Source organism: Rhinoderma darwinii, chromosome 4 (assembly GCF_050947455.1).
Source record: "Rhinoderma darwinii isolate aRhiDar2 chromosome 4, aRhiDar2.hap1, whole genome shotgun sequence".
NCBI lineage: Eukaryota > Metazoa > Chordata > Amphibia > Anura > Rhinodermatidae > Rhinoderma > Rhinoderma darwinii.
This window is the reverse complement of record NC_134690.1, coordinates 396,391,560-396,414,850: the sequence shown is the minus strand read 5'-3', so window position 1 is coordinate 396,414,850 and position 23,291 is coordinate 396,391,560. Positions and strand designations below refer to the sequence as shown.

General features: G+C 45.0%; 1 protein-coding gene across 1 annotated transcript; it reads left to right on the top strand.

Moving 5' to 3' along the window:
- The first annotated feature begins 2,075 nt into the window (after window positions 1-2,075).
- Window positions 2,076-15,104, top strand: SRP9 (signal recognition particle 9). The gene is made up of 4 exons (XM_075864613.1): window positions 2,076-2,559; window positions 3,716-4,006; window positions 11,380-11,448; window positions 14,355-15,104. Exons 2-4 carry the CDS (start codon window positions 3,935-3,937, stop codon window positions 14,472-14,474), a joined length of 261 nt encoding a protein of 86 aa, XP_075720728.1. The 5' UTR covers window positions 2,076-2,559; window positions 3,716-3,934; the 3' UTR covers window positions 14,475-15,104.
- The last annotated feature ends 8,187 nt before the right edge of the window (window positions 15,105-23,291 follow it).

The following is a 23,291-nucleotide window of genomic DNA, read 5'->3' as shown; positions in this document are numbered from 1 at the left end:
TGTTATTACAGTTCTGTCCAATTCAAGCGAATGGGACTGAGCTGCAGTACCAGGAACAGCCACAACCAAATGTATGATGCGGTGTCTTGGTAAACACAGGCTTTCTGTATGGGGGGGGGGGGGCAGGACTCACAGGCTTTCTTTATTTGGGGGGGGCAGGACTCACAGGCTTTCTTTATGAGTAGGTCGGGGAAACAAGACTCACAGACTTTCTCTATGAGTGGGAGAGGGAAGCAGGACTCCCAGGCTTTCTCTATCAGTGAACGGGGGAAACAGGACTCACAGCTCTCCCTATTAGTGGGTGAGAGTAGCGGGACACAGGCAAACGCTCGTTCATTGGCTGATCGCTGCCCTGTTTACACAGGGCAGTGATGGGGAAAGAGCGTTCTGTGAACGCTCATTTACCCAATAATTAGCCCGTGTAAAAGGGCCTTAGGATTTTAAGTTTTGCTCTCAAAGACCCTAATGACCAGCCTATTTTGGACCTTAATGACCAGGCCATTTTTTACGTTTTTCAATCGTCGCATTCCAAGAGCTATAACCTTTTTATTTTTGCGTCGACGTAGCTGTATAAGGTCTTGTTTTTTGCGGGACAAGTTGTATTTTTTAATAGCACCATTTTGGGGGACATATTATTTATTGATTAACTTTTATTAACTTTTTTTTGGGGGGGGGAATAGAAAAAAATCTGAAATTTTGCCACTCTTTTTTGCATCCTAAATCTACGCCGTTTACCGTGTGGTATAAATAACACAATATCTTTATTCAGCGGGTTGTTACGATTGCAACGATACCAAATTTGTATAGTTTTTGTATGTTTTACTACTTTTACGCAGTAAAAACGCTTTTTTTTCTAAATTATTTGTTTTTGTGTCTCCATATTTGAAGAGCCGTAACGTTTTTATTTTTTCGCCGATGCAGTTGTATGAGGGCTTTTTTTTTGCGGGACAACTTGTAGTTTTTATTGGTACCATTTTGGAGTAGATGCGACTTTTTGATCACTTTTTATCACATTTTTTTAAAGTCAGGATTCACAGAAAACAGCAATTTTTCCATAGTTTTTTATTTATTTTTTTACGGCGTTCACCGTGCGGGTTAAATAATGTAATAGATTTATAGTCGGGGTCGTTACGGACGCGGCGATATCAAATATGTGTAACTTTTTAACTTTATTTTGTTTTTTTAATAGTAAAGCATTTTGTAAGGGGAAAAGGTGGGTTTTTCATTTTTTTTCACATTTTTTTTAAAATTAACTTTATTAAACTTTTTTTTCACTTTTTTACTAGTCCCATTAGGGGACTTTAATATGCGATTCTCCGATCGCTATTGTAATACACTGCAATACTTTTGTATTGCAGTGTATTACTGCCTGTCCGTTTAACACGGACAGGCATCTGCTAGGTAATGCCTGCGGCATGATCTAGCAGGCATTCACTCCAGGCAGACCTGGGGGCCTTTATTAGACCCCCGGCTGCCATTAGAGACACAGACACTCGGCGATCGTATCGCCGGGTGTCGGTGGGGGAGAGAGGGAGCTCCCTCCCTCTCCCCAAAACCACTCAGATGCGGTGCTCGCTATTGAGCACCGCATCTGAGGGGTTAAACGTGTGAGATCGATACTAATATCGATCTCACACGGCAGAGCAGGGAGGCCCCCAGCCCTCAGCTGCCTCTAGCAGCTGAGAGCAGGGAGATCTGACATCTCCCTGCTCTGTAAACTTAGGGTATGTTCACACGAGGGCGTCCGTTACAGCTGAAATTACGGGGATGTTTCAGCCTGAAAACATCCCCGTAATTTCAGCCATAACGGCATGTGCAGGCGCTTGAACGCCGCGTCCATTACGGACGTAATTGGCGCTGCTATTCATTGGAGTCAATGAATAACGGCTCCAATTACGGCCAAAGAAGTGACAGGACACTTCTTTGACGCGGGCGTCTATTTACGCGCCGTCTTTTGACAGCGGCGCGTAAATTACGCCTCGTGTGAACAGACAAACGTCTGCCCATTGCTTTCAATGGGCAGATGTTTGTCAGCGCTATTGAGGCGCTATTTTCAGACGTAAATCGGGGCAAAAACGCCCGAATTACGTCCGTAAATATGCCGTGTGAACATACCCAAATTCCGATGCCGCGACGTAAAAAGTCTATGGCATCGGAATAAGGCCCGTTAGTGACCGACGTAGAAACACGATGGGCCGGTCACTAACGGGTTAATTAAACTGGCTGTCCAGGAGTAAAATATACATGAAAAATGTCAAATTAGAGAACACCAGGCTTAGATTTTTCCCTGGAATAACCCATTAATGGAGAAAAGGAAGAAGAGAATAATAAATGATAGCAAATACATCGAAGTCATGTCTCTAATCTATTTAAAGATGTTTTAATAGAAGTGATGGAGGAAAAGGAGTTGAATCATAAGAGTCAAGGAGTCATCAGATTACTGCTCGGCCCTCCAGACTAATAATAGAGGAGGATATACAAATATCAGACTTTCTAAAAACGGACAAGGTCAGCATCTGGGAGGAGCAGGCAGGACTCTAACCAGATCAATTATTAAAGGTAAATGTCTTAATACATATTTAATACAAATACTGGAAGCAAAAGACAAAAACATTCTTATCGACAGCGCTGGCACACTAAAACCGGACTCATAAAACACCGGATCGCTGCGTCGCTGGCCGGGAATTTATATTAGTTATCAGTCTTTATTTATTTTGGATTTTTGTTATTAGTTAAAGGGTCACTATCATTTTGTAAAACTTTTGAAATGTCACAGTGACATGTCAGAAATTTTTGATCCGTTGGGGGTCCGTGTGCTGAGACCCCCACCAATCACTGGAACAAAGGGGCAGAGGCGTAGAAGTGGCAGGGTTAGTGTTGTACGGGCTATAAACTATCTATGAGCTCATACACCGCTCTGCCCGGCTCGCCCAGATGTAAAAAAAAGCCAAAGGCATAACGGCACGTCACAATATTTTTTTTCACGGACTCTGTATATTCTCATAGCAGTGCATGGGCATGATCTAATGAATCTGTACAACATGGATATATAATATGGCCATGTATATAAGGCCTCAGGCCCACTTCAGTTTTTTTCGTCAGGGTGCTATCCGTTTTTTTAACGGATAGCACCCTGACACATTCATGTCAATGGGGCCATGCACGCTTCTGTTGTTTTAACGGAACCGTGCGGCCGTTCCGTCAAAAGTAGTGCAGGTCCTTTGTATTGATTTGGTCCGTGAAACAACAGGCTGCACACGGAAGCCATTCATGTGCGGTCCGTGATTCACGGAACCGTCATTAGCGGCCGTTCCACGGCACACGGAAGTGTGCATGAGGCCTAGCGCATTAGACCTCATTCAGACAGCGGCAATGTTGACGCATTTTAGCGCCTGTTTTATGCCCACATGACAAGGACACCCAGCAGTTAAATGAACCGAACTTTGTTCACCGCAATGGGGTCCAGATCTTGCGGCTTTAATATGGGCACTGAAATGCGACCACATTATGACGGTCTGAATGAGATCTCAGCCTGATATATATATATATATAAGTATATATATATAAAAATGTTTATTTAATATCGCAAAATATGCTTTGCTCCTTAAACTGTTTAATCCCACAACTGGAGCTGCAGATAGTGTGGAGAACAGTCTGCAGCCTTCTATTGACTCCCTTATACATGTGTCTCCGCTTTGCCCCTATCTACCACTAGAGAGCGAAAAGCTTCCTTATCATAGAGTCACTGATGAAAGACAGACTATACCAATACCATAGAGTCTTCAGCGCCCCGGAAGTGTTCGTCTGTGATTGGTTGGAGGTCAAATCTGCAGCCAATCAGATGCCCGGATCGTGCGGCTGGGGAATGCTGATGTGTGCTCCCGGCTTCCCTGCTTTCTAGTGTAAGGCTCCATAGTCCGAGCGCGGCCTCATCATGCCTTACTACCGCACCTGGGAGGAGTTCAGCCGGGCCGCTGAGAAGCTCTACCAGGCCGACCCCATGAAGGTGAGGCCGGGGATACAGGACTACTATGGTGGGGGACTCTGCACGTGCACCATCCTCGGGTTACTATGGTGGTCACTGCTTATTGTACAGATGTGTGAATAGGATTTGGTGTGAATGTTCTCTTAAGAGGGATATGTATTGAGGGGAATTCACCTGACAGATCTGTGTACATTGGGGTGTCTAATACAAGCGTCCTTTAAGTGGGTGCAGTGGTCCCTAACCTCGTGATGGGGGGGGTGCTGTGAGAGTCCCTGATACTACAGGTTATGTGGAGGTCCTGATGCCTCTCCCCCTCACACCACAGCCGGTTGTGTCCGCCTTGGGGATGTTTTGTCCATAGCAACGACCCTGTGACACTCGGCAGGCAGTGATTGGTCAAGTTTTGTTTCTATGGGGAACGACCTCTTAACGTTCCCCTCGTGATCGCCCGCCAGACCTAACCTGAGACGCACCTACGCCCTGGGTGGTACAGTTTACGTTCGACACCCAGAGCCGTGTAGGAAACTCTCAGGGTGCCATATGGTTGTCATGGTAACTGTGCCGCCTAGCATGCAGGAAGCTCTCCCCATGTTAGGTCTGGCCGGCAATCATGGGGTGCACTTCGGAGGGATTTTCCCCTCTTGTAATATTACGGCGCCACGCTAGGAGATGACATCGCTTTTTGATCGGTGAAAACCCGACTGCCGGGACATCCTGAGAATGAAGGGGCTGCAGCGCAACTCTAGTATTGAGCCCTCTTTACTTGAATGCTGCCACTTCATTCTCAGGATTGGGTGGCGGCCCCGGCAATCTGACCCTGTCGATCAGAAAGTTAATTCATATCCTAGCGATATGCCAGCGCTGCTTCTGGTGGTCCGGCTTGTCAGGTTTTATGTAAACTAAGCTTTATTATTGTATAGTGAAACGCTCTACAAGTTTCTAGTGAATTTGTCTATCTCTTTCTCACCCTTTTAAGATCTCTGCTTGCTGTTGACGAATGGAAACATTTCTTGTTTACGTTCAGAGGCTGAAACCCCGTTTTGTTCATGTTCAAATTTCATCGGTGCGTGGCTTCTTACCTGAGGGAGCGCTGATACTCTGTAGCAAACCCCTGTGTGAGTTGGACATGAACCGGAAGGGTTTTTAGCCTGGCATTAGCGGTTGCTGTTATTGAACAGGGGTGGGGGGTTTTCTGCAGCTCTCTCGTTCTCCTTATGTGGGTTTGAAGGGTCTTGTATAAAGTCGGCCATAGATCTAATCAGCCTTAACCCCTATCCGCACGAGTCAGTAACTATACGTTGTTGCGGGAGGTTACTTCCCGCACCAGGACGTATAGTTACTGAATTGTTTCCGGTGCACGCTGTCGCGGGAACTGGGAGGTCAGCTGTCACTCCACTCTTGCTTTCCAGCCGTCCTTTGCTGCTGATTTCGGCAATTAACCCCTTAACCGCAACTAATCGCGGCATTTTAGGTATTTCTAGCATATCGGCAGACCCCGGTCTGAAATCGCAGGGTTTGCCGATAGTTAGCATAGCAAAGGCAAACAATGGCCTCCGTGTCTGCCATGAACGGAAGTCAATCAGGACCAACTTCCGGCTGGTCCTAATAGGCTTCCTGTCAGTGACAGGAAGTCACGGTGTCGTTCCCGATGCACACTGTTGGCGACTCCAGTGTTGCCGATCAGCGTTTCATCGCTGCTGACTTTGGCAATTAACCCCTTAAATGGGGTTTGTAGAACATCGGCAGCCCCCATGCAATGGTGGGGGTTGCCGATGCTTGTGATGACATCCGGAGGCCAGGCAACGGCCTCCGGGTCCTCCATGTATGGAAGGCTATAAGGACCAGCTGGTCCTCGTAGACTTACTGTCAGTGACTGTGACGTCACACTGACAGTTGGAATACATTACACTACCTAGGTAGTGTAATGTATTCTAGCAGCGATCAGAGCTGCAGGTCAAAAAAAGTGTAAAAAGTAAAAAAAAAAAGTTAATAAAAGTGTTACATTTTTTTTTCCTATAATAAGTCTTTTATTATAGGAAAAAAATGAACACAAAAAAATACACATTTTTGTATCACCGCGTTCGGAACGACCCAAACTATAAAACTATAATGTTATTTTTCCCGCACGGTGAACACCGCAAAAAAATAAATGAAAAACTATTCTAGCATCGCTGTTTTTTTGGTCACCACCCCTCCGAAGGAATAGAATAAAAAGTGATCAAAAAGTCGCGTGTACCCTAAAATAATACAGATAAAAACTACAACCCGTCCCGCAAAAAACAAGCCCTTACATCGCTTTTTTGACTAAAAAATTCAGAATATGGTGACAGAAAAAAAATTATTTTTATAGAAAAGTAATTTTATTGTGCAAACATAAAAAAAAAACTATATACATCTGGTATCGCCGTAATCGTACCGACCCGCGGAATAAAGTCAAACTTAATTTAGTAAGAAATAAAGAATTTAAAACGGCAAAATCGCTGTTTTTTTGGTCACATTAGCGCTAAAAAAAATATGTGATCAAGAAGTTGTATTTACCACAAAATGGTACCAATAAAAGCTACAGCTCGTCCCGCCAAAAATAAGCCCCCACAGCGCTCAATCGACGAAAAAATAAAAGTTACGTCTCTCAGAATGTGATGATACAAAACAATTTTTATTTTAAGTCTTTTCTTTGTGAAATATGAAAAAAAACTATCAATTTGGTATCTCCGTAATCGTAGTGAGGCGCAGAATAAAACTAAGTTGTCGTTTTTACCGCACGGTGAAAGACTTGAAAACAAAACCTCAAAAACAATGGAGGAATCGTCTTTTTCCAATTTCAGCCCCCAAATAATTTTTGTTCAGTTTCCCCGTAAATTTTATGGTACTTTAAACGGTGTCGATAAAAACGACAACTTCTCCCGCAAGAAATAAGCCCTCGCACCGCTCTACTGACGGAAAAAGTTATGGCTCTTGGAAGGCGGGGAGTCAAAAATGAAAAAGCAAAAAAAGGATCAGTCCTGAAAGGGTTAAATAATTTCTAATAAAAGACAATTTATGACCACATGTGGGGTATAGCCGTACTCGGGAGAAATTGCTTTACAAATGTTGGCGTGCTTTTTTTCTCTTTTATCCCTTGTGAAAATGAAAAAATTCTAAATCTTTAGTGGACAAAAATGTTGATGTTAATTTTCACGGCCTAATTCCACTAAATTCTACAAAAAACCTGTGGGGTCAAAATGCTAACTATAGCCCTAGACAAATTCATTGAGGGTGTAGTTTCCAAAATGGGGACACTTTTGGGGTGTTTCCACTGTTTTGGTCCCTCCAGGGGTGTTGCAAATGCGACATGGGACTGAAAACCAATCCAGCAAAATCTGCGCTCCAAAAGGCGCTCCTTCCCTTCTGAGCCCTGCTGTGAGTCCAAACATCAGTTTATTACAAACGTTGGGGTGCATTTTTCTCCATTATTCCTTGTAAAAATGATGTTTTAGCAGAAAAAAAGGTTAGTTTCAGCTTCACAGACTTTGCAGAATTTAGTTTCATTAAACTGTGGGGTCAAAATGCTCACTATACCCCTAGGAAAACGCCTTGAGGGGTGTAGTCTCCAAAATGGGGTCACTTTTGGGGGGTTTCGACTGTTTAGGTACCAAAAGACCTCTTCAAACTTGACATAGTGCCTAAAATATATAGTCTAAAAAAAAAAAAGGAGGGCCCAAAATCCATTAGGTGCTCCTTTGCTTGTAGGCTGATGCTTCAGTCCATTATCACACTTGGGATATTTCTAAACTGCAGAATCGGGGCAATAAATATTGAGTTGCGTTTCTCTGGTAAAACCTTCTGTGGTATAGAAAATAAAATATTAGAAATGAATTTCAGCAAAAAAAAATTAATTTGTAAATTTCACCTCTACTTTGCCTTAATTCCTGTGCCTTAATTTAGCCAAAAGGGGTTAAATCACTTTCTGAATGCTGTTTTGAATACTTTGAGGGGTGCAGTTTTCAAAATGGGGTGATTTATGGGGACTTTCTAATTTATAAGGCCCTCAAAGCCACCTCAGAACTGAACTGGTCCCTGAAAAAATGGTCTTTTGAAATGTTATTGAAAATATGAGAAATCGCTGCTAAAGTTCTAAGGCCTCATTCACACGGCAGGGTTTCCCGGCCGGGTGCCGGCCGTTCATAAATCGGCCGGCACCCGGCTGCATTAGGAATAATAGACCCCTAATGGGGCTATTCACACGACCGATTTTTTGACGGCCGGGAAAACCGGCCGTCAAAAAATAGGACATGCTCTACCTTCGCCCGGGTGCCCGGCTCCCATAGAAGTCTATGGGGCCGTGTAATACCCGGCCATCACCGGGATGTGTCCCGAGTGATGGCCGGGTTTCCCGGCGCTTGCGCTCTATCTCCTCCTCCTCACAGTGCAGAGTGCATGTGAGGAGGAGGAGTTGATGCCATTCGGACGAATGGCTGTACGCTGTACACTGTGTGGCAGGGCCGGGGTGTACAGCAGGTGGAAGGGAGCGCTGCGCTGGCTCCCTTCCCCTGCTTGTTTTAAAAGCACCCTGGCCCGGCGACACCTTCGATGGCGCCGCTAGCAGCTGCAGCTACTACTGTAGCGACGCCACTATAGCAGAGCAGGGAGGTATCTCCCCGCTCTGCTATGTGCTAGCCGCACTTTAGCTCCTTGAAGGAGCGGAATCCCCGTGTTTTCGGGGATTCCGCTCCTGGACAGAGCGCTTGATGTCTCTGTCCATATCTGGGCAGTGACATCAGGGGAAACTCCTGAAGCAGAATCCCTGAACACATGGGGATTCCCCTTCAGGAGTTGCCGCTGATGTCACTGTCCGGATCTGCCCGGCACGGATGCAAAACTTAATGCAAACCGGCCGGGCAAAATGGCCGATTTTACCGGCCGACACTCGGGCTCGGGAACGACCCGGTCGTGTGAATCCCGCCTAAACGTTGTAACGTCCTAGAAAAATAAAAGGTCGTGAAAAAAACGATGCAAACCTAAAGTAGACCTATGGGGGTTGTGAAATAGTAACTATTTTGTGTGGTATTACGATCCGTTTTGCAAGCAGATACATTTAAAGTTAGAGAAATTTTGCAAATATTTGCATTTTTCTAACATTTGAAGTTTTTCACAAATAAATATTGAATTTATCGGCCAAATTTTTTCACTAATCTAAAGTACAATATGTCACGAGAAAACAGTCTCCAAATCGCTTGGATAGGTAAAAGCATTCCAAAGTTATTACCACATAAAGCGACACATGTCGGGATGTTCAGTTTAGAAAACCCATTTCCATACACCCTATTGGGGAATTCTGAGTTCCCTATCTTCATCTCTTGGGCAGAATAGAGAGCGGTTACATAGAGCGTCTCTCTCTGGAGGACCAGTCCTGTGTTACACACGCAACACATTGGTATTACTGGACACTGTGTAATACTTAATTTCCCCTGTGGTGGCGCTGCAGGGAAATTGAACACTTCCTAACCTGGTTCCCCACAGATTACAGCTGATCACTGAGGTTGCCAGCAGGGGACACTGTGATCATCTTATTGTCAAAGTGGAAAACCCCTTTAAGAAGAAAATATCAGCTCTATCTACTTTCTATTAGGCTGCATGTAAGGCACCATCACAATGAGGCCAGCGATTGGCTGCAATGAATGGCACGTGACCGTTGCAGGGGGTTCCGATACCAGACTGGCAGAGAACCGGACCTTCTGCAGATTTTTACAAGTTCTGGATAACCCCTTTAATAATTCCCATGACTTGTGGTCTGCGATCCAGCAGAGATATTTGCAAACTGGTAAATGATTTGCTAGAGAACCAAGAGAGGAATTCTCACTCGGGCAATGGCCGCACTCACCCACTGTCAGAGCAGATTAAAGACCGCAATATCTCTTCATCGAACAGCACAACACGATTGGATACAGTTTAGTTTATTGGTTCCATAGGACAGTTGTCCCCAACCACCGGGTCGCGGATCAATACCAGGCCGTGGATCATTTGGTACCGGGCCGCGGTATCCGGTATCTGCCCCGGTGGCCGCAGGGAATTACGGGCGAAAAACCGCACCAAATTGTGTCTGCTGAAGAAGACTGATTGGTCAGCGTCATACACTTCTCTCCACAACGCCCACTTGGTCAAAAGTAAAAACATGCCCAGTTGGGCATTAAGAAAGTCATTAGCATAAATCTAAAATTGCTCATAACTTGGTGAAAATAGATTGTTTTTCTAAATAAAAACCACTGCTGTTATCTACATTCCAGCGCCGATCAGACTATGTAGGAGAGAGGACTCTTATAATGTGGTGACAGAGCCGCTTTTAAAGGGGATCTGTCACTAGTTTAGTAATGCCCTATCTCCTAGCTAATCTGTCACACTGATAATAGTGAAAATTCTGTCCCAAAAAGTTTATTTTAAAGTTTGAGATTTTTCTCTAAATATGTAAATGAGGCTATACTAGACAAGTGGGCGTCGCCACCTGAGGTGGAGCCTCCTCACAGCCTCTCCTATACTATATGATCACACTGTGTTGCTGGGAAGGGTGAGAAGCTGGTATGCTGATTGGACAGCGTCATACAGAAAACATTACATTGACCAGAGTGAAAAGAAAGTCGCCTCCCATTTGGCTATAGAGCCATATTAGCATATTTATAAAAAAAAAAAAAGCACGTAACTTTGCAAATAATAAAAAAAAATTGGGAAAAAAATGAGACTTTATCAGCAGCAAAGCGCCTATTCGATTAGTTAGATGGGGAATTAATAAACTAGTGACAGATCCATTTTTTTTTTTTTTTTTTTTTTTATATAAAGGGTTTGTCCAGGATTTAAAAATAAATCATGGCAGCTTTCTTCCACAAACAGCCGCCGTACCTGTCCACAAGTTGTGCATGGTAAGGGAGCTAAGCCGCTTTAACCTCAATGGAGCTGACCTGCAGTACCATACACAACCAATGAAAATGTGTGGCGCTCTTTTTGGAAGAAAACGAAAGCAGACATATTTTTTTTCCCCCATATCTGGACAACCCCTTTAAGAAAGAGACTCCCTGTGTCATGCTCCGCCCCCTCATGCCGTGCAAGAGGCATAACACTGTGTATCAGATTGGCCCGGGGTGTTCTTACAAGTTCGTGCAAGAGATGTTTCCCTCAGAACCATTATGTATTTTTTGCTCCGTTAAAGTGGATCTCCAGTGACTTATATTTCAAGTGTTTCTAGCTTTCAATTCCCAGGATTCCTACATACTGCATTTAATTGAATCCAGGAGCTAGCGGGGGCTATGCATTTCTATGTAGCCTGGGTGACTTTGTGACTATGTTAACTCCACAGACCTAGTTGGAGCTCGTTGTATACGGTTTCAGGAATAATACTACAATCAACGACTCCTCTTTCCCCACAGGTTCGAGTGATGCTGAAGTATAGACACTGCGATGGGAGTTTACGTATTAAAGTCACAGATGATGTAGTGGTAAGTAGATGTTACTGTGGATTACAGAGCCCGGACTCCCGCAGAACCAGAGGTTTATTTGCTACTAAAAACTGAACTTACTTGAATTGAGGAAAGGATTTGGTTTATGTTTGACGACCTGTGGCCGCAGCTCCTCTTCTCTAGTAAGAAAGCCAGAGAGCGAGTCCAAGGAATCGGTGGTGTCTGTAACCCGCTAATCTCCATGGTTATTTTTTAAGGGTAAGTGCACACAGGGTGGATATGCTGCGTATAAGTACACCGCGTATCTGTCCTGGAAGCCAAAAAGCCACGCCAAGTTTTGGTGTCATTTTTTTGGGTGGATTCTCTGTTGCGGAAATAGCGCTAGGAAAAAAAAAAGTTCCAACTTACCCTGTTCTCTGTTGTCATAGCGATGCCTCCCTCTGTTCTGAGGATTGCCCGGCCTGCTGGGGTGACGCTGCAGCCTTTTATTAAACGTCATCCCAAGAGGTCGAGCTGCAACCGGGGCAGAGGGACGTGTGACTATGACGGCGCCTGGGGTTAAGTATGAACCGTTTTTTATTTTTAAACAAAAAAAAAAAAGAAGCCCCCCCTCCCCGTTTTTTTTCTTTCTTGCGGAATCACAAATTTTCCACCGCAAAAATTGTAATATTTGCCTATGTGCTTCGGGTTTTACCTTCACATTGAATTCAATTGGGGAAAACTGCAACGGAAGAGCAGCGATTCCGCAGCATAAGGCCCCATGCACACGACCGTAGATTTCGTCCGTAATTACGGACCCATTCATTTCTATGGCCGATGGACATTTTCCCGTATATTTACCAGAAGGTGTGCGTGCCGTAGAAAGGATCCGCTAAAGATGGGACATGTCCTATTTTTTGCTTTTTACGGACCGCGCTGCCATACTTTATATGGCTGTCCGTGGCCAGCTCTGCCCGTAATCACAGACATTGATTACAGGCACGGTCGTGTGCACGGTGCCTTAATCGACATGTTGCTTATCGAAAAAAAACGCACCGTAGATTAAACTATGAACGATTTCTCGGCAAATCCACGCAATTGGAGCCACACTTGTCTCGAGATCAGTGGTAGCCCTGGCTGCGACCCAGGCCGTGACTGTGTAGAGGGGTGGCCGGGCTTATGAGAACATCATAACTTGCTGTGCTGCACATTTTCCGTAAAGGTATGTTCACACGCTTACTAAAATTCGTCTGAACATACGGGGCTGTTTTCAAGGGAACACCGCTCCTGATTTTCAGACGTTTTTTAAGCCACTCGCGTTTTTCGAAGCGGTTTACAATAGTCTTATGAAAAACGGCTGAAGAAGTAACCTGCACTCCTTTTTCGCGGCCGTTTTGAAAAACGGCCTCGAAAAAAATGGCCCGTTGGAACAGAATGCGGTTTTTCCCATTGAAATCAATGGGCAGAAGTTTGGAGGCGTTCTGCTTCCGATTTTTCCGCCGTTTTTCGGGACTATTACGGCCCGAAAAACGGCTGAAAACACTTTGTGTGCACATACCCTCGCTCTCCTAGTGAGTGCTGTGATCTTCGGTATGGGAGGCGTTCTTTTCCATTGTTTGTTAGCTCTTCGTCTCAATGGGGTGCACATGCTTATCCCTGCCCCACGTTCTGCGAGGCATCTCCGTATCTACCACAGACGTCATTGGACTTGATGTGTTATTTATACTATTGCAACCATTGTATTATATTATCACTCCAGTAAAACAAGAAGCGCCGCAAAGTACAGTACATCTAGATGAGGTTTTCTAAGCCGCACCCACATGTAGCAAAAAAAAGAATAAATCTGCTTGTCATTGAGATTCTGCTGCGACTTTTCAGCATCATGTCACGTATGTTGGGTGAAATATCCATTCAATGTATGGGGTGAAAGCCACAGCACATGCGCAAATTGTGTTGCAGATTTGCGGCATATTTTTTTCCGCTACGTGTGGGCGTACACTTAGGCCTCATTCACACGAGCGTGTCTGATTTGCGTCCTCAAAAAAAAACTGACCGTTTTTCTTCCCTATGAATGTTCAGTTGCGCCAGTTTGGTTTCCGTGTGTCATCCATTTTTCTGGTCACTCTTTGCTTTTATTCTGCTTTTCTGTAGCAACTGATGTAAAAAAATGGACCGCACGCGGGTGTCATCCTGTGCTGTCAGTTTTTTTTTGGCTTTTTTTCACTTGCACCCAAAGACTTCAATGGGTGTGTCTGGTCCGCAAAAAGAGACAAGATTAGGGCATGCTAAGAGATTCTCGCCAAGGACACATACTCTGTTGGAAAAAAAACCGGATGTGTGAATAGGGGGCTATTCACACATCTGAGGACAGACAGATAATGTCTTTATGCACACTAATATATGTTTAACAACGGACATGGCACTGACGCATACATGTCAATAATTGTATTTCTCGCCCCCGTGCGTCTTGTGTGCATAAGGTCTTAGGTCTCATTCAGACGAGCGTAAAACTTGTCCGTGTGCTGTGCATGGAAATCACTCACCGCACACAGACCCATTGACTTCAATGGGGCCGCTCACACATGCAGGAGTTTTCACGCAGTGAGAGTTCGTTGCGTGAAAACTCACTGCATGTCCTGTATTGGTGCCGTTTTCACTCCCTTACGCCGCCATTGAAGTCAATGGGTGCATGAAAACTACGCACAGCACACGGCTGCACATCCGTGTGCTGTGCGTGATTTGTGCATCCATTCCATTGGAAAAAAAAAAGTGCTTTGCGAGCGCGTGAAAAACTTATGGCACTCGCAACGCAGGCTGATGCAGCAACACACGGACCAGAGTTACATGCGGAAATCTGTCACGCCGGTGTGAACGTAGCCTTGGATGTTACCGCCTGTCCTCAGACCTGAGACCCTTCAATGTTAACTCTATAGATGAGTGATCGCTGGATTTTCTGTCTCTTCCAGTGTTTACTCTACAGCACGGACCAAGCTCAGGACGTGAAGAAGATCGAGAAATTCCACAGTCAGCTGATGCGACTAATGGTTGCCAGGGAATCCCGCAGCTCGGCCATGGAAACCGATTGAGCGTCTCCAACTTGGAGAAGAAGAAAAAAATTAATCAGTCATCAACATTTATTATAATTTTTTTTTTTTCCTGTGGTCCACCGGGAAGAAGAAAATGACTGATGTGTAATAAAAAGGAACAAACGAGTAAAAAACTTATTTATAAAAAATAAATGATCTCCTGTTTATCCGAGATGGTAGAAAGCCGCAAGTTCTTTTGCTTTCATTGGAAAGCTTCTATTTATTTTTTGGAAATAGATCCGGATATGGAAATTCTCCTGTGGACGTTTCATCCCCACAATTAGAATTAAAAAACGTGTAAAAAATGGTAGAAAATTTTTGAAATTTTAGTTTTTCATTAGCAGGAAATGCCTTACAAAGTTTGTTTCCAGGGTGATTTTCCAAAACATTAAAGTAATACCTAATTCATGTATTTTTTTCTTTCCCTGTGTGTACAGTCTCCTACCAGAATATTTATGGAGATGGCTCCTAACTATACACGTTTATCATCTGTATTTGCCACGTCGGGCACAACTATGGGGTGATCAGACTCGGACCCTCTGTAAACTAGGTTTTTTTTCCAGCCAGTGTTGACTGGAAAGTTTGGAATATTTTTATTGTTTTCAATAAATGTGAATCTGAACTAGTTGATGTTTTCATGTATTGGCGTATATGTTTAGCTAGAGCAATAGAGTGGCTCGGCACAACGGGCGGGGTATAGCCTTGCTTGGTCTCCATCGTGCACGGAGCAGTGGAAGGTGGGAAGTTTTTAGTACACGGAGCTGCCTCCCAGCCAGATACACAGCCGCTTGTGGCCTGACGTGTCCGCACTACAGGGCAGCAAATAATACTCCGACTCCTCAGCGAAATTCAGAGGACGAAACGCAGAGATGCGCGCTGATCAGCAAATTCATAAAAACCTCCTGCGTAATATTGTGTAGGTCGCCCTCGTACCATCAAAACCGCTCTGACCCATCGTGGCTCGGACTCTACAAGACCTCTGAAGGTGTCCTGTGGTATCTGGCACCAGGACGTTGGCAGCCGTTTCTTGGTTGCCCAACCCTCAATGATGTGAGCGGGAGATGGAAGGCTAGGCCGTCTGCTCCGATCCCACAGAAGAGATACCGGAGCACAGATTGCTGGAAAACGTACTGCTGGTGATTGAAAGAAAGATGTCAGAAACGCAGAGCATCGCAGCTTCCTCTATATGGGGCTGCGTAGCCACAGACCAGAGTGCCCGTGACCCCTGTCCACCACCAAAAGCACCTACAATGGGCACGTGCGCATCAGAACTGGAGCAATGGAAGAAGGCGCCTGGTCTGATGGATGAACTCAACGGGGTAAATTTGCAACAGATCAACAAAAACAGCATAAATTGATATGCTGCGGAATTAAATTCCACACTGCAGGTGAAGTTAACGTTTACGCTGCGGTTTTTTTCCCTGCAGCGTGGGCACGAGACTTAGTAAATTTCACCTACTTTGCTGCTACTGTGAACGCTGCGGAATTTCCGCACATAATTCCGTTGTGAAAATTCTGCAACGTTTACGCTACGTGGGAACCCGGCCTTACATTTTCCTGCTTCCAGCACATCAACTCCATGCACACGACCGTAGCCGCAATTCACGGACCATGAAAATTTTGAGTCCATTTGGGCCCGCAATTCAGCTGCATTTTTGCAGATGAGTTGCAGATGCAAAAAACATGTTTGTGTGCATGAGGCCTAAAAAAAACCCAAAAAACATTGACTTGTATGGGAGAGTGTTGTGGGCATGCTCTGTGCCATGTGCAGGTAGCAGGAGCTGAGCTGTCCCCTTTACCTATTATCAGTGGTTACTTTTCATTGTAATCCTGCCCGATAATGAGATGACTGCTGATCCTGCCCCCAGTGTACGCAGCACAAGCTGAAAAGTGACTGGGAATGTCTATTGTGAGGGTGCTCAGCACGGAGAACTGCATTTTATTATATATAGTTTTTCCTTTTCAGGTTTGTTTTTGTTTTTACTATTTTTGTTTTTATGATTATATATATTTTCTAGTAATCGTAAGTCTCCTCAGTGATCACTTCTGTGTAGGTGACTGGGGTCACTTACTGCAGCGATGGATTCGTGGGAAGAGGCGACGCTCCGCACACACACTGATTGATTTCACTTGTTCTATTCACTGCCTGCCAGATTCTCTGGAATTTGCTGGTGTCGGTTTTACATTCACGTTTCCCACAGAACAGTCGGTTTGCGGTAGCGAAAGTGCCTACAATCTGCCGCTGTGTCCTCTGGGGTTGGTGTTATATTGTGGAGAGTTTCTATAATCCGGCCCTGTGTAACCGAGAAGCTGCAGGTTTTATACAGTCGACAATGCGACCTGGAGAGAAAATGTGACCGGGTCACCTGGATCTTAGCTATTTGATAATCAGGGGGTAAGTGACACCTTCTCCGGCTCCGTGCCAAGAATCCGATACGAGGAAAAGGATTAAGTTTAGAGCAGGATCTTCCCATAGTACTTTATTACCGGGGGGGAAAAAGTGTTGCATAAAAAAAAAAAAAGTGTATATGAAAGGGTATGTACACTTTTGCAACCAGTGTTTTTAATGAATTTGAAATGAATCTGAAAAATAAAGCAACTTTGCAAATAGTCTTGATTAAAAAAAAATATATACCGTTTTGAGTATACAGCTCCCATGCAAGCCAAAGTTGTCTCCATGATTACAAGGCCCAGCGCCAAACAAAGAGCCCTCCAGGGGCTTGCATCTCTGTTTTTTTGTAGGCCTCGTTCATACAGCCGTAATGCAGCTGCATTTTAGTGTTTATATTCTGGAAGCAAGACCCGAAATCCTTCAGGTTAAGTAAAGTGATCTTAGATCGCCCTAGCACCCTAAGTTTGGTACACTTGAACCATCTTGTGCCCTAATAAGAAGGCTAAAAAAAATAAATGTCTGATTGACGCCTTATACGAAGCGCACTTCATACAAATGTATACATCTCCTGTTGAGTTCAATAATAGCTGTATTTCTTCATATACAATGAGCTCCCCCTAGTGGTGGCTGCAGGCAGCCAGCAGTTCTAGAGCTGTGTGAAGGGAAGACGTGGATTTGGAGCTATGTGACGTGAGAGACACATCGCCACTGCAGCCGATCCTCGAAACATAGAAAACCGGTGTCAGAACATCGGCTACGAATTTTGAAAGAATATTACCGAATAATTTATTTGTAGGTTGGTGTGATTTCTGGTAAAAATCCTGTATTGTGAAAGGTAAGGGGCCTATTACCCTGGGTTCAGACAATTCTCAATCTGCCCTTGCAGACTACAAACAAGTCATGTGTAGTCTGATCCTGCATGTGTTCCTCTCTTCCATCTGCCTCCTCTTATACTGACTGTAGGTTATCCGAAAAAATGGAGTAATACGTGACTGCAGGATCAGACTACACAGAGTTTGTTTGTAGTCTGTAACCATGGAGCCACATAGGTTTGCAGAGTAGCTGTATACACAAATTTGTAGTAGATTTTAATCGAGACTATTTGCAAACTAGACTTAATTATTTATTTTAGATGCATTGGGGCAATAAAAAGTGGTTGCGAAGGGGTTTAAATCCTCTAATCGTTATCCATGAAAAACCTTCTTTGTTATTAGGGATTGTGTATTATATGAACTATAGCTGATCAATAATTAGAGAGGTGATTAACAACATGGACCTTCTGATATGAAGCCTGTCTGACTTAAGGTACCGTCCCCATGCCGCCGAACCCCGGCTCAATTGCAGTAGCCAATGGCCGCACGATTTTGCCGATTATTACTTGCAAAATTGTGTAGACGCAGATACAGTTGAATACAATGGTAGAGCAGGAAGCTGCTAGCTCCCTGCTCTACTATTAAGGCCCCATGCTCATGAACGTGCTTTTGCGGCCACAAGTCCCCCGAAAATCCACGGGAGAATTGCGGCCCCATTCATTTCTATGGGCCCATGCACACGACCGTGGTTTCCACGGTCCGTGCACGGCCCAGGAGCCTGGACTGCAGAAAGAACGGACATGTCTTATTACGGCCGTGTTCTGCGGTCCAGGCTCATAGAAATGAATTCACGCGGCCTTGTGCACATGGCTACGGTCGTGTGCACGAGGCCTTACTCCCTGTCCCCTTCCATCTGCAGCTCGGCACAGGTTGCGTTGATGTCATTGCACTTGCCTGTGCCCAGCCGTATGCTGCACAGGCCAGAGGAAGCATGAGGTTGATCTGCTTGTTCTGGGGACGAGGTTAGGTAAGTAATACTTTTATTATTTAAAGGGCACTGTTTCTGTCTTGGGGGAGCACTAAGGGGGCATCAGTACTGTGGTGGGCACTAAGGGGGCATCAGTACTGTGGTGGGCACTAAGGGGCATTGAAACTGTTGGGAGTACAAAGGGGGCATCCGTACTGTGAGGGTGTGCTAATAGGGCATCATTACTGTGAGGGGGCACTAGGGGAGAAACCATTATTATGAAGGGGCAATGTTACTGTGTGCCACACAACAAGGGAATTATGAAAGTGTGTGGGGGAAAAAAGGACCATTATTCCTGTGTGGTGGGGTTATTACTGTATAGGGGGCAGTATTACTATGTGTGGCACAGTGTTGGTCTCTTACTCTGTAGGGCACTATTACAGTGTGGGGCACTATCTGTTTACCACTATTATATAAAAAAACAAAAAAAAACCTCTGTGTGACTTTAATCTTAAAAATAAATGGTCTGCAGCGCAGTTTTAGTGCGGCCTCTTCACAGTCTTTCCTTGCATAGTGACTCTAGACTGGCAGAATTGGGCATGCACAGGCAATGATTGGGCGGGGTTCGAGCCATGGCTTATCGTAAAACATTTACCACCTAGATTGTCCCTTTTACATTGTTTGAGAGTTGTTTTGTCTTTATACTTTCTCTCCCTTTATAAACCACACCTGATTTTAGCTTAAAAAAACTGCATAAAAAAAAACCTGCACAAATCCCGCACGTGTACTGGCTCCAGAAACACTCATCAGATCAGGACATGCTGCACATGGGATGGGATATCCTCCTGCGGAATAATATACTTGTTGATAGAAGACACCCCAGGAGACTGCGAGCTGCACCCAGACATGAAATGTTACTGCATGGGGATAAACAGCGTCTGGCAGAGGAGAGATGGCAGCAATGCCAACCAACACAAATCCCGCACCCAGGAAAGAGGAAATGTATACCCCTCCCCCAGACGTGCCCCATGCACTAATGAGAGTCTGCTGGCATAGCCATACACAGGACAGGACAGTGTATCTAAGCCCATCATGTATGATACTGTCTGCTGAGATGGTGTATCTAATCCTGGAATGTCTGAGACATTGTATCTCAGGGTGTCTTCACACGCAGTGTTTTCAGGCGTATTTCGGGGCATTTATGCCTCTAAAAACGGCTGAAAAAAGGGAAGATGAACTCCGACAAACATCTGCCCATTGGAATCAATGGGAAAAACAGCATTTAGTTCATACAGGGCGTTTTTTTACGCAGCTGTTTTAAAAAAACGGAGCGTAAAAAGACGCTCCATAAAAATAAGTAGGGTATGTTCACACGCTTAACAAAGAACGGCTGAAAATACGGAGTTGTTTTCAAGGGAAAACAACCTCTGATTTTCAACCATTTTTTAAGAAACTTGCGTTTTTTTTACTGCGTTTTTTTATGGCCGTTTTTGGAGCTGTTTTTCTATTGAGTCAATGAAAAACGGCTCCAAAAATGGCTCAGTGATATGCACTTCTTTTTACGTGGTGTCTTTTTACGTGCCGTTGCCGTTACGATGCGTAAAAAAACACCCCGTTGGAACTTCCGATTTTTCAGCCGTTTTTCGGGATGTTTAGGGCCTGAAAAACGGCTGAAAATAGCCCGTATGAACATACCCTAAGGATATGTTCACACGGCGGGGGTCCGTAACGGCTGAAATTACGGGGATGTTTCAGCCTGAAAACATCCCCGTAATTTCAGCCGTACCGGCATGTGCAGGCGCTTGAACGCCGCGTCAATTACGGCCGTAATTAGCGCTGCTATTCATTGGAGTCAATGAATAGCGGCTCCAATTACGGCCAAAGAAGTGACAGGTCACTTCTTCTACGCGGGCGTCTATTTACGCGCCGTCATTTGACAGCGGCGCGTAAATATAAGCCTCGTGTGAACAGACAAACGTCTGCCCATTGCTTTCAATGGGCAGATGTTTGTCAGCGCTATTGAGGCGCTATTTTCAGACGTAATTCGGGGCAAAAACGCCCGAATTACGTCCGTAAATAGGCCGTGTGAACATACCCTAATACTATCATGTGTGATACTTTCCGCTGTGACCCTGTCTTCTGAGCCAGTGTATCTAAGCCTGTTGTGTATAAGGGTATGTTCACACGCGCTATTTTCAGACGTAATTCGGACGTTTTACGCCTCGAATTACGCCTGAAAAACGGCTCCATTACGCCTACAAACATCTGCCCATTGCTTGCAATGTGTTTTACGATGTTCTGTGCAGACGAGCTGTCATTTTACGCGTCGCTGTCAAAAGACGGCGCCTATAAAGACACCCACGTCAAAGAAGTGCAGGACACTTCTTGGGACGTTTTTGGAGCCGTTTCTCATTGACTCCATTGAAAAACAGCTCCAAAAACGTCGGTAAAAGATGCTGCGAAAAACGCGAGTACTTGCAAAAACGTCTGAAATTCAGGAGCTGTTTTCGCCTGAAAACAGCTCCGTAATTTCAGACGTATTTTGCTACTGCGTGTGAACATATCCTAATACTATGCTGCTGTGCTGGCGTGTGATACTGTCTGCTGAGCTAGTGTATCTAATCCTATAGTGTGATACTGTTTTATAAGCCAGTGTATCTAAGGGTATGTTCACACGGTTTATTTACGGACGTAATTCGGGCGTTTTACGCCTCGATTTACGTCCGAAAATGCGCCTCGATAGTGTTGGCAAACATCTGCCCATTCATTAGAATGGGTCTTACGATGTTCTGTGCCGACGGTCATTTTTTTTACGCGCCGCTGTCAAAAGGCGGCACGTAAAAAAGACGCCCGCGTCAAAGAAGTGCCTGTCACTTCTTCAGACGTAAATGGAGCCGTTTTCCATGGACTCGATGGAAAAGCAGCTCCAATTACGTCCGTAATGGACGCAGCGAAATAGCGCCTGCACATGCCATTACGGCTGAAATTACGGAGCTGTTTTCTCCTGAAAACAGCCCCGTAATTTCAGCCGTTACGGACGCTGCCGTGTGAACATACCCTGATCCTATAATGTGTCATACTATCTGCTGAGCTAGTGTATCTAATCCTATGGTCAGATACTGTCTCCTAAACCAGTGTATCTAATCCTATAATGTGTCATACTGTCTGCTGAGATGGTGTATCTAAGCCAATCACGTGTAATAAATAACTAATGAGAATGAGTAGACTGTTCATGTCTAAGGGCGGATTTACACGAGCGTGTGCGTTCTGCGCACGCAAAAAACGCAGTGTAAAAGGCACTTAACAGCTCCGTGTGTCACCACCATATGATGCGTGGCTGTGTGATTTTCGCGCAGCCATCATTATGACACTCTGTAAGTTTTTAAACAAAAAAGCACGTGGTGCTTTTCTGTTTTCATTCATACTTTTTACTGCTGTTGCGCGAATCACGCGCGTCACACGGAAGTGCTTCCGTGTGGTGCGCGTGATTTTCACGCACCCATTGACTTCAATGGGTGCGTGATGTGCGAAAAAGACACAAATATAGGACATGTCGTGTGTTTTACGCAGCGGACTCACGCTGCGTGAAAATCACGGACTGTCTGCACGGCCCCGTAGACTAACATAGGTCCGTGCGACGCGCGTGAAAAGCACGCACGTTGCACGGACGTATTACACGTTGGTGTAAATCCGCCCTTACAGCGAAAAAAATCCAACATGGCTGATCACCATTTCAGTAGACCGCAGTCTGATGTCGCTAATTGTGTAAAATTATCATACAATTATTACGATATGGTGGAAATCCGTTATTTGGGTTCATTTGTATGTAATGTGTATGGGCACTGATAGTGAACTCATGTTAGGCTCGTCAACGTGGCATCGTCCCGCAGGCCTCGAGGTGGACCAGGACTGGCACAGTGTCAGGTATGTGAAATTTGCTGAATCAGCTGCAACCCCCACCCCCCCCCCCCCCCGCGCTGGATAAACAGCTTTTAATTACATGGTAATACATGTATTCTGATCTTAAAGGGGTACTCCAGTGGAAAAGATGTATCGCCTATCACCGGACCCCAACCGATTGCTGCACCTGACGACCCCAGTCTGTCACTCCCAACTTCACTGTTTCGGTAACTGTCATAGAGTTGTGTGGACATGCCCGCTGCTCCATACAATCTCCTCACCGCGGTCACGTAGACAGGGATCTCCAGCTCTAGGTAAATGTTTTTCACTGAAATACCCCAATACAGGTCCAAAATCTGCGCTGCAATCGGCGCCCGTTAGTTTCTGTGTCCTGTCAATCTCAGTCTTAGGGCTTGTCCACAAGCGGCAGAATTGCAGACATAAAAACCGCAGCAGAGTGGATGAGATGTAACAAATCGCATCCACACGCTGCGTAAAAATTCAAAGTAGAAATTGACCTGCGGTGTGTTTTTTGTACTGCAGCGTGTCAATTCCTGCTGCGGAGAGTGGACTGAATTGCTGCGTTTTTCAGAGGAGAGGTCACCACCTCCCAACGCTGAGAAAAACGCAGCAAAATACGCACCATTTTCTGCAGGAAAAATGTTCCGCAGCAATTCCATTGTGTGTGGACAAGCCCTTAGACACTGAGTGCTGGGGACCGTCCAATTATATGAGAAAATAAAGCG

Coding starts and splice junctions, on each gene's coding strand:
- SRP9 (XM_075864613.1), top strand. CDS start 3,935: ATGCCTTACTACCGCACCTGGGAGGAGTTCAGCCGGGCCGCTGAGAAG. Junction 4,007..11,379: donor ACCAGGCCGACCCCATGAAG/GTGAGGCCGGGG, acceptor CTTTCCCCACAG/GTTCGAGTGATGCTGAAGTA. Junction 11,449..14,354: donor AAGTCACAGATGATGTAGTG/GTAAGTAGATGT, acceptor TGTCTCTTCCAG/TGTTTACTCTACAGCACGGA.